A 15,972-nucleotide genomic window follows, 5' to 3' on the forward strand; every position below is an offset into this window, starting at 1 on the left:
AAGAGAACTTGCAGGCAACGCTTCCTGTTCCCCGCTGGGCAGCCAACGCTGAGGCCCGAGACCTGGGTGGGCGAAGCCGGTCCTGGGCACAGCACCCGCCAGCCAGCCAGCCAGCCAGCCAGCCAGCCAGCCAGCCAGCCAGCCAGCCAGCCAGCCAGCCACACACACACACACAGACACACAGACAGACACACAGAGAAGCAGCTCCTTCACCACTTGTTCCTTTATTTTAATTCAAATCAACCTCACATCTAAAAAGAACGAGAGAGCGAACCAGATTGTACAGGGCTTGATTGACACCGTGTGCAAACCAAAGGGCGAAGGGGAGCATTGGGTGCAGCAGAACCCCCCCCCCCCCCACTCCTCACATAGGGCTGTTTTGCGGGGAGGAGAGAAACAAAAGCAACCGAAGGGAGAAGCTGAAGGCAGTGGGCAATTCAGAGATCCTTCATACACACGAGCTCCTTCTCCTGAGGTTGGCCAGCCAGGCAGCAGCCCCCCCCCCCCCGTGGCCCCCCTCTTCCCTCCTCAGACAAACAGCACAACAGGCAGGAAACAGACCGTCATGCAGCAGGCCGAGTGGAAGAGCCCCCCCTTGAGTCAGGCAGCTGGCAGCCAGGTGGGCCGGAAGGGGAGGGGGCCAGAACCCACAGCTGCTGTCCCGGCTGCTGTGCTCCAGATACGCTTTGCATGCCCTCAGCAGAGTGCGCGGGCAGCGGATGAAACGACTCCCCGAACAGGGCCGCACCCCCGACTCAGGAGTTGGCACTGTTGACTGGGGCAGAGGCCGCCCGCGCAGCCCTGCGCTCCAGAGCCAGCTGCATGCTCCAGATGCTGAGCGGACGCATGTAGGCCAGGGAGCGGAAGAGCTTCTTCTGGCAGTAGGCCTCGGGGGTCTGGAAGGCCATGCCGAGCTGCTCCCACACGGTACGGTAGCAGCCCTCGGCTGTGTGGAAGCCCTCTTCCACCAGGCCCTGTGGCGGGCAAGAAAGACAGTCACCATCCGTCCCGCCCTGTCCAGGGGGCACCCCAACCTGCCCCACAGCTCCTGTCTACCCCAGACCCACCTCCTGGATCATAGTGGCAGCTAACGCATACACCACCCCGACCCACACTTCGTCGGATTGAACGCTGGAGGTGTCCGGCACCCCAGAAGGCCGCATGCCGTTCACGGCTCCCATCGTCCCCTGCGAGAAGCCCATGACGTTCATTTCAAAGATGGTCTTCAGAGCACTCAGCACGTGGTCCCGCGGGAAAACCTGCCGGGGGGGGAGGGAGGGAGGGATGCTGACCTGCTCCGCCCAAACGGGAGCCAGCTTGCATGGGGGGATACTCCGCAACGCCCCTGCTCCTCCCCCCATTAAGACCCCCTCCCTCCCTCCAGCAGGGGACCCAGAGCCGCTCCAGCGTGAAGACGCCCCACCCCTCACCTCCGATGTCCCCTCGCCCAGGCCGCACGCCCGGAGGAACCACTGCCCAGCCAGCTGATCTGACATGACGCTGCTGGAGGAGGCCATCTTGCTGCTGTCGTAGTTGTAATATTTCCCTGGCGTGGGGGGAGGGAGAAGGAGAGCCCGTGAGAGGGCGGCCTCCAGCCACACCTGCCACACCTGCCCTCCCCACCCCCAGCTGAGACCTACCGTTCCAGAGAAGCCTCTCAAAGGCCTCCGTGCCCTTAGCCAGGATGGCCGCATACTTCTGCTGCACCTCGTCCTCGCCCAGCACCTCGGCCATCCGACACATCATGCAGACAGCTGCCAGCCACAGGCCCCCACAGTAGGCACTGCCAACGTAAAGGAGGTGGCTCCAGACAGGCAGAGAGAAAGACCGCCCACCCACACGCACGCACGCACGCACGCCCAGACACCCTCAGGCAGGAACGACAAAGGGGTCAAGCTTGCCTCAGCGCCTCCCTCCTGAGCCATGCAGAGAGAACGGCTTGCAGGAAATGCTCTGGAAAGGCAAATGAGGGCGGGGGGGGGGGGGGGACAGAGCAGGGCCTTCATGGGGCCACACTTTATGAAGCCACCCCATAGGAGGAGGAGCTGGTTGCAGGAGCACAGAAGTGTGCTGCCTTTGGCTTGAGGCACCACAGTGGGTTGCACTAAAAGCTCTGGAGCTCCAATCTGTGTGTCAGCAGCAGCTGTAAGCAGCACGGTCCATTTCGTAGACTTCAATCATATCCCCCCTCAGCCGCCTCCTCTCCAAACTAAAGAGTCCCAAACGCTGCAGCCTCTCCTCATAGGGAAGGTGCTCCAGTCCCTCAATCATCCTCCTTGCCCTTCTCTGCACTTTTTCTATCTCCTCAATATCCTTTTTTTGAGATGTGTGCGTATGCACTCAGAACCTGAACACTACAGGACTCCAAGTCGCGGTCGCATCTACAATGGCTTTATATATAAGGGCATGACAATCTTTGCAGTTTTATTCTCAATTCCTTTCCTAATTATCCCCAGCATAGAGTTTGCCTTTTTCACCGCTGCCATGCATTGAGTTGACATTCCCATGGAACTATCAACTAAGATGCCCAAATCCCTTTCCTGGCCTGTGACTGATAGGCACCGACCCCTGTAGCGCAGTATGTGAAGTTTGGATTTTTTTGCCCCTATGTGCATCACTTTACATTTTGCTACATTGAACTGCATTTGCCATTTCTGAGCCCACTCACCTAATTTATCAAGGTCCGCTTGGAGCTCTTCGCAATCCTTTGTGTTTCTCACCACCCTACCTAATTTGGTATCATCCGCAAACTTGGCCACCACGCTACCCACCCCTACTTCCAGGTCATTTATGAATAGGTTAAAGAGCACGGGTCCCAAAACGGATCCTTGGGGTACACCACTCCCTACATCTCTCCATTGTGAGAACTTCCCATTTACACCCACCCTTTGCTTCCTGTTTCTCAACCAGTTTTTAATCCATAGGAGGACTGCAGGAATTAATATCCTCAATAGCCTCAGACACAAGACAGCAGGGAAAACTGCAGATTCCCTAGAGCTCTTCCCCAGACCGGATGATGCCGTGCCCGTCCCGTCTGCCCCGGCCAGGGTGCATCTTTGCCAACGGGCACAAGACCCACAAGAAACAGTTGAAAGGTTGGAGGGAAAGTCGGTGCCGGCCCCCTTCCACCACCCACAGCTGGAATGGTGAGGCGCTTCCCAGAGAGAGTGGCGAGCTTGTCTGCTCCACACACATGAACACACACACACACTCTCCAAGGAGCAGGCGAGACAGCACAGCACAGAGCTCACCACAGCCAACTGACACCCCCCCCCCCCAAGCTCTGCCCTCTTCCAGGAGAAGGCAAACCCCCCTTCCCCTGGACAACAGAGCAGGCTCCATCCACTGTGGCCAGTCTGTCCACATCTCTGGGGAAGAGGAGCCCCACGCGACTCCTGGACAGGCCCCTCCGCTGCACGAGGCCCCAGTTCCTGGGGCACTGGCAGCCCCTTGTGGTGCCCCGAGGCAGGGCCAGGCCAGCAGGGAGATGGGTCGCATGCAGCTGGGGGTTCTGAGATGAAGCCAGACCCTTCGGGGGTGGGGGGTGGGGCTGCAGGAGGGCCCTCTCACTGCCCGGGGTCTCAGGGCAAGTCACAGCAGCAGCCTCTTTGCCAGGAGGGAACACTGTCCCCCCCTTGGGACCCCCCCCCCCGGGCCCCATCAGCACATCACTCTTGGCCAGACCCCCCTGGCGTCTCTGATTGCTCCGGGGAGCCACCAGAATCCACCTCAGCCACCATTTGCCATTGGGGGGGGGGCACTTAGAACATAATGAGGAATGTTGGCGGGCACCAGGCACATCACCCAACCCCACTGCTCGGGCAGCCAGTCCACTGAAGGGCCTTGGCCTCTTTGGGGGGAAAGGGCCCCAGTTCTGGCCATTACAGCGTCGGACTCAATCCCATCACCTGGTCTACCCAGCAAAGGCCAAGAGGAGATCCTGGATGGGAGCGACACAGGTGGGCAGGCAGGTGAGTGCTGCAGGGCGAGAGCTCTGCTCCAACTGAGGAAACCCAGAGCTTGGGGCCGAACTGCCGCAGGCCCGAGACGGGCAGGCCCTGAGGACAGCCAACCAGCCGGGGGCTTCAAGGGCGCAGAGTCAGCCCCTTCCCTCACCTGGCGCCCGTCACAACCCAGGCATCGTACGTCTGGTCCGCAAAGCCAGAGTTCTCGATCAGGCCGTCCCCATCTGTGTCAAACCGGAGTTCGGACTCCATCACGGCCTGTGCGGAGAGAGACGGGGCTGGGCTCAGGGGGGCAGGCTTGGCTCAGTGCGCAGGCGGTCTGGGGGTCAGTCCCCAGCAGCATCTTCAGCCAGGAGGACCAGGCAGGAGGTGGAGGGAAACACTCTCCTTTCTGCCCGAGACCCTGGAAAGCCGCCACTGCCCCTGGGAGCAGGCAAGGGCGGACTGAGGGGGACCTTGCGGGGGGGGGGGGGGGGCTGAGCCAGCCGGTGGGTTTCGGTCTCCCAGAGGCAGCTCCGGGTGTTTCTGCACCAGCCTCTGCCCAGCCCTACCTGGCAGATGGGCCACATGTCCTGCAGGTAGGCGGAGTCCCGCATGAGGTGGTAGTTCCGAAAGACCTGCAGCACAAACTTCAGGTTCAGGTCCTTCCAGTCTGCCGTGTTGTGGATGCAGTAGGCGTTGACTCGCTGCCACGGCTCATCTTCTGGCAACGGAAGCAAAGGGTCAGAGCGAGGGCCTCTTGCCCGCTGCAGCCCTCCCCCCAGGGGCCAGGCCACGCAGCTGACACCGGCCGGGACCACATCTCAGGCGGCAAACAGTGGCTCATGCGAGGCTGAGGTTTCAGAGGGAGTCTGACTGCGCAGCAGCGAGGGAGGATCCTGGCAGGACCCCAGTGCCCGGGAAGGGCTCCTCCTGAAACAAGGAGCCGAGCGGGGCCGAACCCTCGACTCTCCTCTGTGCTTTGGCTCCAAAGCCTCCTTAGCAGGGATGCTGGGAGTCGCAAGCCACGCCTGCTGGAGCGCTGGGGGCGCGGGGCGCACGGTGCTGCGCAAGGACTCCGCACACACAGCCTCACCTGGGTCCCCGATGTCATGAGGCACGATGTTGCACGGCTTGACCTGGGCCATCTGCCCGTGCATCAGGTACAACCGGGGCTGCGGGTCCTCGTTCAGCACGGCAGCGGCTGTGAAGCACAAGGAGGAAAGCGTCAGCGGCCAGGAGGGACCTTCCTCCTGGGGAAGCCGCCAAGACTGCAGGGAGCCCCCACCCCAGCTGGCACTCTGCTGCCCACCCACTGGCACCTTCTGGCTGGGCCCGAGGGAGGACTGCGCGGAGGCCGGCTTGGCAGAAGCGAGGTGGCGACGGCGGCGGCACCAGAGCCCCATGTCAGGTCAGCCCAGGGGCCAGGCCCACACCCTCTGCTGCCACCCAAAGCAACCGGAGCCCGAGATGTCAGGGCCAGGCCCAAAGAGGCCCAAGGGATGAAGGCACCAACGAAGGGCTGGCAGCGAAGGGGCGTCTGAGTGTGTGAAGAACGGGGGGGCTGCTGCTGAGGGAGGCCAAGGGGAGGCTGGATACCCAGGGAACAGGCCCTGCCCCACTTACTCTGGGGTGGCCAGGATGGGGCAGGGAGAAATGCTGCGCAGGCAGCAGAGCCTGGGGCGTCTGGGGACCAGGCTAAACGGGGCAGTGCGGAAGGGAAGCAGCCTTGCTTTGTGGGGACAAGCAAAGTGCTCAGAGAACCCTGGAGACAACGGAGCTTCTGAGAAAGGAAAGAGGAACCAGAATGCAGCCTCCTGGGCCTGGGGCTCCTCCGCCACGAGGGCACCAGTCAGGACAGGCAGAAACAAGAGCCTCTCCGTCCTTCGACAAGGAGCCCAGGAAACAGCTCTTGATGCGCCAGGAGAATGGGGACAGCTCAGCTTCTAAGTGGACAGACTGGGCAGGAGGAGGAAGGCCGCCCAGAGGCAGAAACTGACCCTTTGCTAACCCTCTGCCCCTCATCTCTCTCAATGGATGCTCGGTGGTCGGAAGTTGCTCCGGCTTATTGCTCTGGGGCTCGTGTGGCTGGAGTCTCCCTGCCACTCACTTTTGGGGCGGGGCCCCAGCAGCACAGGTTTTGTGGGCTCCTCCCACGCCCCAGCCCGTGCCCCGGGCAGACCTGCGCTTACCCACCCATGTCATACTGCAGGCTGAGCTCCAGCTTGGGCCACAGCATGGCGAGAGCAAAGGAGGCGTAGAAATGGACGTCGTAGGTGTTGTACATCCGGTACTCTTGGCCTGAGGAGCAGCAGAGGAAAGGGGGGGGAGTGCGGTCAGCAGCTCCACTGGCCCTTCTCTGGGCTGCCCCCACCAGGTCTGAGCTGGGCCAGCCAGCCTGCCGCTCCACTATTTACCTTCCAGGTAGGCAAACCTGCCGTACTCCTGCAGGAGCGGAAGGTACTGGGAGAGGCCTGGGCTGGTACCCAGGGAAGCCATGTCCTCCGGCAGCAGGTGAAGCCACACGGTCCCTCCGTCGGCCAGGAAGTACAGCTCGTTGAAGAGGGCTGACTTGTACCACGGGGGCAGCTTGCTGGAGGGGCAAGAGAGGCACTCGCAAGTCATCCTGTCCTGGAAGTGCCCCGCCCCGCAGCTCCTTCTCCTGGGGACTGTGCCTTCTGCCATGGATGGGGGGGGGGGCACCTCTGCAGTGTCTGCCTGCTCAGTTAAACAAAGACTCTTGGACAGAGTTAAGAAAGCAGATGTGTGCGTGGAGGGGGGGGGGTCCAAACTGCTGGGGTTTAGCCCCTTGAAACCCAAAGAAAGAGGGGCTGCAAAGGGAGTCTTGGCCAAGAGTCTTGGCCAAGCCACGGGAGGGGGCCCTTGCTGCACACACAGAACCCGCCCCCCCGCCCCCCCGGTCAAGCAGCACACTAGGTCCAACACAGAGCTGCACGGGGAGCTGTCCAGATAGCAGCTACTGACTCCCTCCAGCTTTGACCCCCTCCCACAGGCTGGCGGGCAAAAGGGGGCCACTCAGAGGGGCCGCAGTAGTACCTGTCCTCCAAGATGGGTCTCTGCCAGGCCTCAATCTTCTCCTCCCACTCCTCGTAGTGCGTAAGCAGGTAGTGGGAGAGGGCTGGGCCGGCATCCCCGCTGCTGCCAAAGAACCGAGTGTATCGCCTGCAGAGCAGAGAACAACATGAGCCACCGAGCTGGGTGCTGGGAGGGGCGGCTGCTGCTGGCTGGGGGAAGCCCCACCCAGGGGAAGGAGGCCTCACCCATCACCCCACCACTCCACCGGGCTGAGGGCTGAAGGCGGGGAGAAGAAGGCGAGGTAAGAGATCTCCCTTTGGAGGAAGTCCAGAGGAGGACAAGAATGCCCACGCACGTAGGAAGCGAAGAACTCAGCATGGAGCTGGTCTTGCTGTCTGAAGGGCAGTTGCGGAGAGGGCCAACTCGCCAAATCCATGGGCGTGTGACTGAGTGCCCATCTGCCAGTGGTGGGAGTGGAACAGGGGACTGGAGATGACAAGGCAGGTGTGGAGTGTGGGGTGCACGAGTACCCCCCCCGCCCCGCAGGAGAGATACATGAAGAAGAAGAAGAAGAAGAAGAAGAAGAGTTTGAATTGATATCCCCCCTTTCTGTCCTGCAGGAGACTCAAAGGGGCTGACAATCTCCTTGCCCTTCCCCCCTCACAACAAACACCCTGTGAGGTGGGTGGGGCTGAGAGAGCTCCGAGAAGCTGTGACTAGCCCAAGGTCACCCAGCTGGCGTGTGTGGGAGTGCACAGGCCAATCTGAATCCCCCAGATAAGCCTCCACAGCTCAGGCGGCAGAGCTGGGAATCAAACCCGGTTCCTCCAGATTAGATACACGAGTTCTTAACCTCCTGCGCCACTGAGTGGGGGTGCTGGTAGGAACTACCCAGTTTGGTTTAGCCCAGGGGTAGGGAACCTGCGGCTCTCCAGATGTTCAGGAACTACAATTCCCATCAGCCTCTGTCAGCATGGCCAACTGGCCATGCTGGTAGGGGCTGATGGGAATTGTAGTTCCTGAACATCTGGAGAGCTGCAGGTTCCATACCCCTGGTTTAGCCTCTGCCCGGGAGGAAAGAGAGGAGGCGAGGGGAGAAAGAGGGGTGGCTGCAGCATGTTTCAGCCTCCCCAGGACCTGAAGGAGCACGAGGCGGGAAGCAGGGGGCAGATGCCCCAGGTGGGAACAAAAGGGGAGGAATCAGAAGCTGCTGGGAGGCAGCGGAGGAGGAGGAGGGGGGGGCAAAGGGCAAGGCCTGCCCAAAGGCCTGGCTGCCAGTGCTGCGGCAGGGCAGGGGCCTCCTCGGCCTCCCCCTCTTTGCTTCTGAGCAGGCAGACAAAGGTGGGGAGGGGGGAAGGCGAGTCCCGGCCTTTTCTCTCTGATCTGTCATTTGGAGGATTGGCAGCAACATTTCCAAATACCAATGAGGGGTGCACGTGACAGACGCTCTCGCTGGGACCCAACCATTGGGTCCGCCCTGCCTCAGCTGAGGAAACCTCATCACAAGCTTGGAATTTAATTGTAATCAGTTTTTAGAGGAAAGGGACACAGATTTCTTTCAGAAGCTTCAATAAATGGATGAGCTGAATCAATTTTATTTTGCCTCCCAACGAAACACCGAATAACAGGATAAAACCCGCCAGAACTTCTCAGAAAACTGTCCTCTGGAAGAGGAGCTGCTGCTGAGTAGGGAGGGGCCGGGCAGCCCGCCTGCCCACCTGCCAGCTCAGAAGCCCTTCCTCAGCCCTGCAGAGGGGACGGCAGACAGGGATCTCTCTGGGGTGGCACCCCCTTGAAGCTCACCTGGTGCCCCCCTCACCACCTTCTAGGTGCCAGACCAAAGTGTTCCTTTTTACCCAGGCTTTTTACAGCTTTTCATGGGACACATCTAGCAGGAGGAGACCGTTTCATGAGACACACCTTGGCTTTTATGGCTGGGGGCAGATGGCATCCCCCCCCCTCCTGCTGTGCCCAGAAAGCGGGCCCACCCCCACGAAGCCAAGAAGTCCCAAAGATAACAAAGAGCCCCCTCGGGGACATTCTCTGAGGAAGGATTCTTCCAAGTTTGTCACGCAGGCGGCAGCTGCCGGAGGAGTGGCCAGACTCGTGGCTCAGTGGGCGGGGCTGGCATTGCTGATTTCCCCCCTCCCCCCATGGTTAGTGGGGCAAGGGTCCTCTGCTCTGGGCCTCTGGCTTGGATGCAGTTCAGACGGTCACCGGCTCTGCTTGAGAGCCAGCAGACTGGGAGGGCCAGGGGACGAGCAAAGCCAAGCCTCTGTGCTCTCTCTCTCTCTCTCTCTCTCTCTCTGTGTGTGTGTGTGTGTGTGTGTTTGGGGAGCAGGGGGCGGGGGGGGGGGAATGACCCTCTGCTGCCCTCTTGGGACTCCAGCCTGGAAGGACACATTCTGCGTGGATTCCCTTCCCTTCCTGTCCTCACCTATACTTATATCTGGAGAGTGAGGGAGAGGGACGAATGCACCAGGCAACCATGTTGCCACGGGGTGGGGGTGGCGGGAGAAACGCCCTTCCCCACAAGGGTCAAGCCACGCAGCTGGAGCAAAGGGGAGGGCTGGCCAGCCGCACCCAGCGGCCCCTCCCTTTGCTGGCAGAGAAGGGCGGCAGCACTCAGCTGATATGGGAATGCAGAGTCCCGGAGCCAGCCAGCCCTGCGCCAGCCCTCCCCCAGGAGAGTCCCTGAAGAACAGCAAACCGCCTAGTGTGCATGAAGGGCGGGGGGGGGGGCTGTTGTTTCAATAATACCTCCTTCCCCACCCCACCCCAGTCTGTAAGGCTCCCAAGACTTGTGTTTGGTTGTGCTGCGCTCTCCTTCCTTGGTGGGTGACTCAGATTTCTTGCTTGTTCCTTTTTCCGGCACCTGGAAGAGGGGCTGGCATCTTCCCCAGCAGAGAGCCACAGCTGACAGCAGCAGCAGCAGCCAATGGGACCACCAGGGTTGTGGAAGGAACTTTGTGTCTCTCTGCCACGTGGTCTGGGGAGAGGGGGACCATTCTGCCGGCTCCTTCTAGTGGCCTCGGTTCTTCCAGAGAGGGCGGACTGCTGCCCCACCAGGATCAGAGGCAGGGGGGCTGGAATGGCTTGGGGCCCCCAAATGCCTAGCAGGGGCCAACACACAGGAGCTCAGCCCTGCAGAATGGGTGGGGCTGAGGAATCAGTGGATTGTGCCCAGCTTGCTCTGAGCAGGGCCATGGGGCGGGGGTCTGATTTGGGCTGTGAAAGCCTTTGGCAATGCACTGGCTTGGCACTGCTGGCAGAAGCACACCCAATGGCAGCCAGAGCAGGAGGGGAGCCTCCCCTCAGACCAGTCCAAGGCAGAGCAGACGGGGGGTGGGTGGGGGTGGAGGCCAGCTGCCAGAAGAGAAAGCACAGGAAGGCTCTCCCTGGCAGAGCACCAAAGTGAGTGGGTGGGGCTCCCTCCCACAAGGCCTCGACCCAGCCCGGACACAGGCCAGCCTCCGGGGTTGCAGGGGACACTCCCCGCCCTGTCTGGGGAAAAGGGTCAGGCGGGACACAGAGGTGCAGGCCACAATCCTCAGCACCACACTTTGGGGGGAGTGGGTGCTCAGAGGCAAAAAAGCCAGCTGGATCCACCCCAGAAGTCTGCATAAACCCCCAGCTCAGGGCCCCCACTCAGACCCCCGGCCTCACGGGGCAAGACTCCAACAAGGGCCTTGCTGGGGGGCGGGAGGTGGGGGGGAGACATGCACAGGTGTGGAGCACTTGAGGCAGCGGCAGAAAAGGGCAGAGCCACGGGCGGCTCCGACTCACCTGTGGTGCTCCCGCTCTTTGGATCCAAAGCGAACACGAGGCATGTCCCAGGCCAAGCCGAACTCCAGCGTCCCTCGCCCATGGGCTGGCACCGTGCAGCTGGCACACACAGCTGCCGCGCAGGCCTCCCCCTTCTCTGTAGGCGTGCTTTCCCCTGCCAGACAGAATGTGCCAATCACAGATCTGAGCCGCCGGGTCCCTGGGCACGGGCCTTTGGGACACGGCAGCTCACCTGGTGGGGATGCCAGCTTGCCATCTGCCAGGAGGTCATGCCACACTTCTTGCCCAGTGCCAGCAGGGTTGAACGTTGTCCAGTGGGTAACTGTGGTGCCCACCTAGAGATGGGAGCGAGAGCAACAGATGAACTCCTGCCTGTGGACAGAGACCGCACTTCCACACGCGTGCAGGCGGGCAGCTGAGGAAACAAGAGCAGACCCGCCCCCAGGCAGCCCCCTCTTCCAGCCTGCCACGCCAGGCAGAGAATAAAAGGCCATGAAAGAAAGACTGAGACGTGTCAGGAGGACGGAGCCCGTCCATCTCCTCTGGGCAGAAGGAGGCCTTGGCCTGATTCCTCCTCAGCTGCTGTCCACACGGAAACCAGGCCAAGAACCAGAAAGGGCAACCGAGCCACAGCCCACCCCCCCAAGCACAGCTTCATGCTCTGGTGCCCTCCTCCCTTCTCGGGAGAGCCTCAAGATCGAGCAAGAGTCTTGCTGGGGGCCCTCCTGCTGCAGACCCCCCAGAGAAGCTCTCTTGCCCAGGAACCCTGCCTGGCATGAAGAAGAGGAGCCCGGATTTATACCCCTCGTTTCTCCACTGCACGGAGTCTCAAAGCGGCTCACAAACTCCTTCCCTCCTCTGGCAGGGGACTGCCCCCCTCCCAGTCCGTTTCCACAATGGCCAGTTTTGTCATGAATATTAAGCTGCCAAGCTGGGAAAATCTTAGCCCACTGAAAGCTGTGATCAGACTCTTCTGGACTGAGGATCTGGTGTGCGGGGTGGGGGGCAAGGACACACAACGGGCAGATAAGCCCCCCCACACACCCCGCCCCATAGACCAGGTCCTCAGTTCAGAAGAGTCTGGTCACAGATTTCACTGGGCTAAGATTTTCCCAGCTTGGCAACTGAATATTTCAGCTTCTCCCAGCTCCAGATGGGCCCAACTCACTGTCACGTGCTTTGAGACTTTATCACAAGGAGTCTTAATAGCCAAGGACAAAAATGCAAACAAAGCAGGCTTATGGCAAGCACATATCCTGGGACATCGTGTGTTCCCGCAAACAGTTAGCTCGGAACTGTTTCCCAACAACAGCCAACTAAATAAAAAAATGCAACTGGGTAGACCAAGCGTGGCCACAAATGATTCCTCATGACTCCCATTTCCCCAAAGAGACTCCTGCCGAGATCACCCGCTTTAGCCAGCTCAGTTCTCCAGAGCGTCCTTGAGAGTACTGGGAGACATTTCCCACTGACGCCCCACAGGGCACGGCTACATGAAGCACCCTCAGGCCTGCTTGTTGGGGCACACTCAGCACTGACGCGTGCAGAACAGCTACCACAGGCTGTCAGAGCAACCCTTTTGCATAGAGGCCATCGATGCAGAGGAAGGGCAGCCACACCACTGGCATGGCTGGTTTTCCAGAGGTGCCCAAAGCCTCCCGTGAATCCGCTCCCAGCCCTCTGACACGAGATCCTTGACCTCTCAAAGGCCACGGTGTCAAGAAACCTCCCCAACACCTTTCAGTCACGAAAGGGAAAAATTCGAGAACCAACTAGAACACGTATTGCACCGCATGACCAGAAACAAGGGAGACGCCTCTTCCCCCCTGGCCGCAAGCAGCCTGCCACTGCGCCTGGGTCCCGATCCAGCAAGGGAGCCTCCACTTCCAGCTTGAACTGCTGAGGTCCTGAGCAGGAGGAGGCAGGAGCTCCTCAGCGGCCGCCCCTCACGCCTGGACTTCCCTGCTGCTGGAGTGGAGCCGGAGGAGTTTTCTGCACCAGCTCCTTTGGGTGGCTCCCCCACCGTGGGGAAGAAGCAGCAGCAGCAGCAGAAGAATGCCTCTGGGCCAGCTCAACCTGGAGCTTCTTCAGGATGCCCATGCGGATCTACACCCCTGCCAGCGGGGCAGATGGGAATTGTAGCCCATGAACATCTGGAGAGCCGCAGGTTGCATACCCCTGCCCTGGACTGTCAGCCTGGCTGACCCAGGAGAGAGGTCTGAACGGCTGCTCCAGAGAGTTTTGGACCAGAGAGGCCAGGTGGCCAAGCAGTTAGAGACCCAGGAAAAAACCCCCCTTCTGCCTGGGATGCTTGTGGCATGACCCCCCCCCCCCCAGTCTGGAGTACAGAAGATAAAAATGCTGGAAGGGGAGAAATGACGTTCCAGGCCCTGAAGCGAGAGAGGAGACTGTCCTCCCCGCAAAAAGGCACCCTGTTCACTGTCACCCCTCAGCCGACCCCACACCTGAGCGCAGGTCTCTTCGCCTGACCCACAATGCTTGGGGGGGGATGGGACGCAGAGGCTCCTCAGCCCAGCCCAGGGGCTGCGGTCCCCACCTGCCCCAGCCTGCCCCCCCCCCCCCCCCCGTACCTTCTCCCGGGCGGAGATAGCCAGAGTGTAGGAGTTGACCGGGAGGCAGTGGTGGAGCAGCACGCCCCGGACACAGCAGCCGTCCCTCTCCTGGCTGAAGGGCTCGTTCCAGTGGCCCCCGGCTCGGTCCTCCTTGGCCTCCATGCCATTCTGAAAGGTGAACATGATGGAGACCTCCAGGTCCTCGCTGCCGTTGTTCTCCACCTCCCAGACGAAGGCCCCCACGGGCAGGCTGGTATCCTGGGGACAGGGCAGCGAGAGAAGGCAGGGCCAGCGGTCAGGGACGAGGGCAGGCTCATGGTTACGGGCCACGCCACGAGAGGCCGTGGGCAGCACAACAGGCGGTTGGGAGCAGCCAGCCGGGCTCCAGACAGATGCCCTGCTGGTGGTGTTTCCGCCACGCATCCCAAGTCTTTTCTATTCACTTCTGGTGTCAGGTTATTCTTGCTGTTGTTTAGAAGAAACCAACACCTGCCCTGATTCCTGATTAGAGGAACGTATGGAGAAGAAACGAAGCCAACTGCAAGCCCCTCCTCCGCACTCAAGATCTCAGCAGGACTGGCCCTGAACAGTATTTGAACGGGAGACCTCCCAGGAACATCAGGGCCGCTGAGCAGAGGCTGGCAACGGCAACCCCCCCCCCCGTGCCCCCCCCAACTCTTGCCTTGAAAACCCTGCAGGGCTGTGACGGGAGGACTTTCCACCCCCACCATGAACACAAAATGCTTCCTCCCTACAGTGAGACTTTCTCTCCCACCACGCCCTCCTCAGGTGTGTGCGGTATGAGAGCAGTCAGCCCAAAGGCCAGCGCTGGACTCTTCTGCAACTCCAGGCTGCTAAGGTGTGAACAGGTGCTGTTGTCGTGCCGCAGCACCCGAAGCCCAGAGCGGAACGTCCGCCTGCTGAGCGGCCATAAACAAAACTGCAAGCGCAGCTGCCGCAAGAACTCTGGGACACGGGCAGCCACGCCCGGCCTCCGCCACCACGGACCAGTTTGTTCCACCTCTGCTCAGGGCCTCGACTCAGACTCGGAGGGGGGGGGGTCCATCACCCCTTGGAAGGCGGGCGAGGCCTGCCCAGTGAGCCTCTGCAGGGCAGCCGTCCGGGGCCTGACAGCAGAGCTCTGTTGCTTAGCCCCGCAAAAAAGATGCCAAGCCAAGCAGATCCGTGGCCTTCAGGCAGGTACGTGGGCAGCCTTCCAGGGAGCCAGAGCGGCTTGGCTGCCCTCCAGGTGCCGGAGGCCGGCTTCCGCACGGGACTTCAGAGAATAACAGGCCAGGCCGTGAGCCGCTCCAGGCCACAATTCCCGTCCTTCCTGCTGCGGACTCCTTACTAAGCAGAGTGGGCAGGTGGCAGAGCCAGCCCCAGGGCCCTGTAGGGAGCAGCTGCCCAGCCCAGCCCTCTTTCCTGGAGAGCGCCCGCCAGAGGAGGGGGAGGAGAGAGCAAGCCAGGCCGGCTGGCAGCCCCGGCTTACCTGGTACTCGTGGGGGATGATGGGCACTACCTGCCGGCAAGTCAGCACCACCTCCTGGCCGGGCAGCTGGTAGACGGTCCAGGCCCGCGGGTAGAGGGCGTGGTAGAAGGCGTAGTGGCCGCAGAAGCCCCAGTTCCAGCCCTGCAGGCTGCCCGGCCGCTCCACCGACAGCACCTGCTGGTACACGGTCCGGCCTTTCCGGCGCAGGCAGACGGTGAACTGGACCCGGCGGGGGGGGGGGGAGAGGAGCGCCGGGTCAGAGAGGAGGAGCACCCCCCCCCGCCGGACCCCTCGCCGCCCCCCCCGCCTCCGCCCCACCCCCACCCACCTGGTCGGCGACCACCGCCTGGTAGTGGTAGATGCCCGGGTTCAGCTGCCAGCGGCAGAAGTGGCCCTGCCAGCCGCGCGTGATGGTGCCGCCCCCGAACCCCCCCAGCGGGCAGCCTGCGGACAAGGAAGCAAAGGCGGGGCGGGGAGGCCAGAGGGCCGGTTAGCATGTCTCCCTCCCCCCCCCCGCCCCCGCCAGTCTGCCCTCCCCGGCGGCGGCGGCGGCGGCAGCATCCCCTCCCCCACCCCCCACCCGCGACCCGGATCGAGGCTGACCGTAGACCTGCCGGAGGGGCTCCGGGTTGAAGGGGTCGATGACCGGGCGCCTCTTCTCCACGCGCGTCTTGCGGTACCACCACCTGGCGTACCTGCAACGGAGGGAGAGAAAGGTGGGGCTCTCGCCGACCGCCCCTCCGCGCCCCACCCGCGCCCGGGTGCCTCTGAGCATGCACAGAGCGCGCGCTCACCGCAGGGCCAGGCCCAGGTGCTTGAAGACGTCGCTGGCGGAGACGTCCCCGGCTCGGAAGGGCTTCCTCTTCTCGGCGAACTGGTGGGCCAGGCAGAGGCGCCACCCGAAGGCCGGCAGCCCGCGACCCTCCGCCCGGCCCTCGTAGCCCCCCATCAGCGACCCCCCCGACGCACACATCGCGCGCCCCCGCCCCCCCCCCGCCGCCGCCGCCGCCCGGCGCGCCCGCCCCCTGTTCACACGAGACGCCGCAGCCTGCGTGTCAGCCCTGCGCGTCGTCAGCCCAGCGCCGCCAACGCAACCGCCGCGTCCCCGGCCGGCCAGGCAGCAGCAGCAGCGGCAGCAGCG

The 15,972-nt window shown here is 62.1% G+C and overlaps 1 protein-coding gene across 1 annotated transcript; it reads right to left on the reverse strand.

Annotated features, from left to right (window-relative positions):
- Positions 1–205: 205 nt before the first annotated feature.
- Positions 206–15,945, reverse strand: GBA2 (glucosylceramidase beta 2). Its single transcript, XM_048503589.1, has 17 exons — positions 15,626–15,945; positions 15,435–15,526; positions 15,160–15,275; positions 14,832–15,050; positions 13,358–13,597; positions 10,999–11,101; positions 10,767–10,920; positions 7,002–7,127; positions 6,362–6,537; positions 6,141–6,245; positions 5,041–5,148; positions 4,517–4,668; positions 4,117–4,223; positions 1,641–1,783; positions 1,431–1,546; positions 1,068–1,259; positions 206–974 (listed from the first exon to the last, which is right to left on the reverse strand). Exons 1-17 carry the CDS (start codon positions 15,802–15,804, stop codon positions 756–758), a joined length of 2,547 nt encoding a protein of 848 aa, XP_048359546.1. The 5' UTR covers positions 15,805–15,945; the 3' UTR covers positions 206–755.
- Between the last annotated feature and the right edge of the window lie 27 nt (positions 15,946–15,972).

This window comes from Sphaerodactylus townsendi, linkage group LG07, assembly GCF_021028975.2.
Source record: "Sphaerodactylus townsendi isolate TG3544 linkage group LG07, MPM_Stown_v2.3, whole genome shotgun sequence".
Taxonomy (NCBI): domain Eukaryota; kingdom Metazoa; phylum Chordata; class Lepidosauria; order Squamata; family Sphaerodactylidae; genus Sphaerodactylus; species Sphaerodactylus townsendi.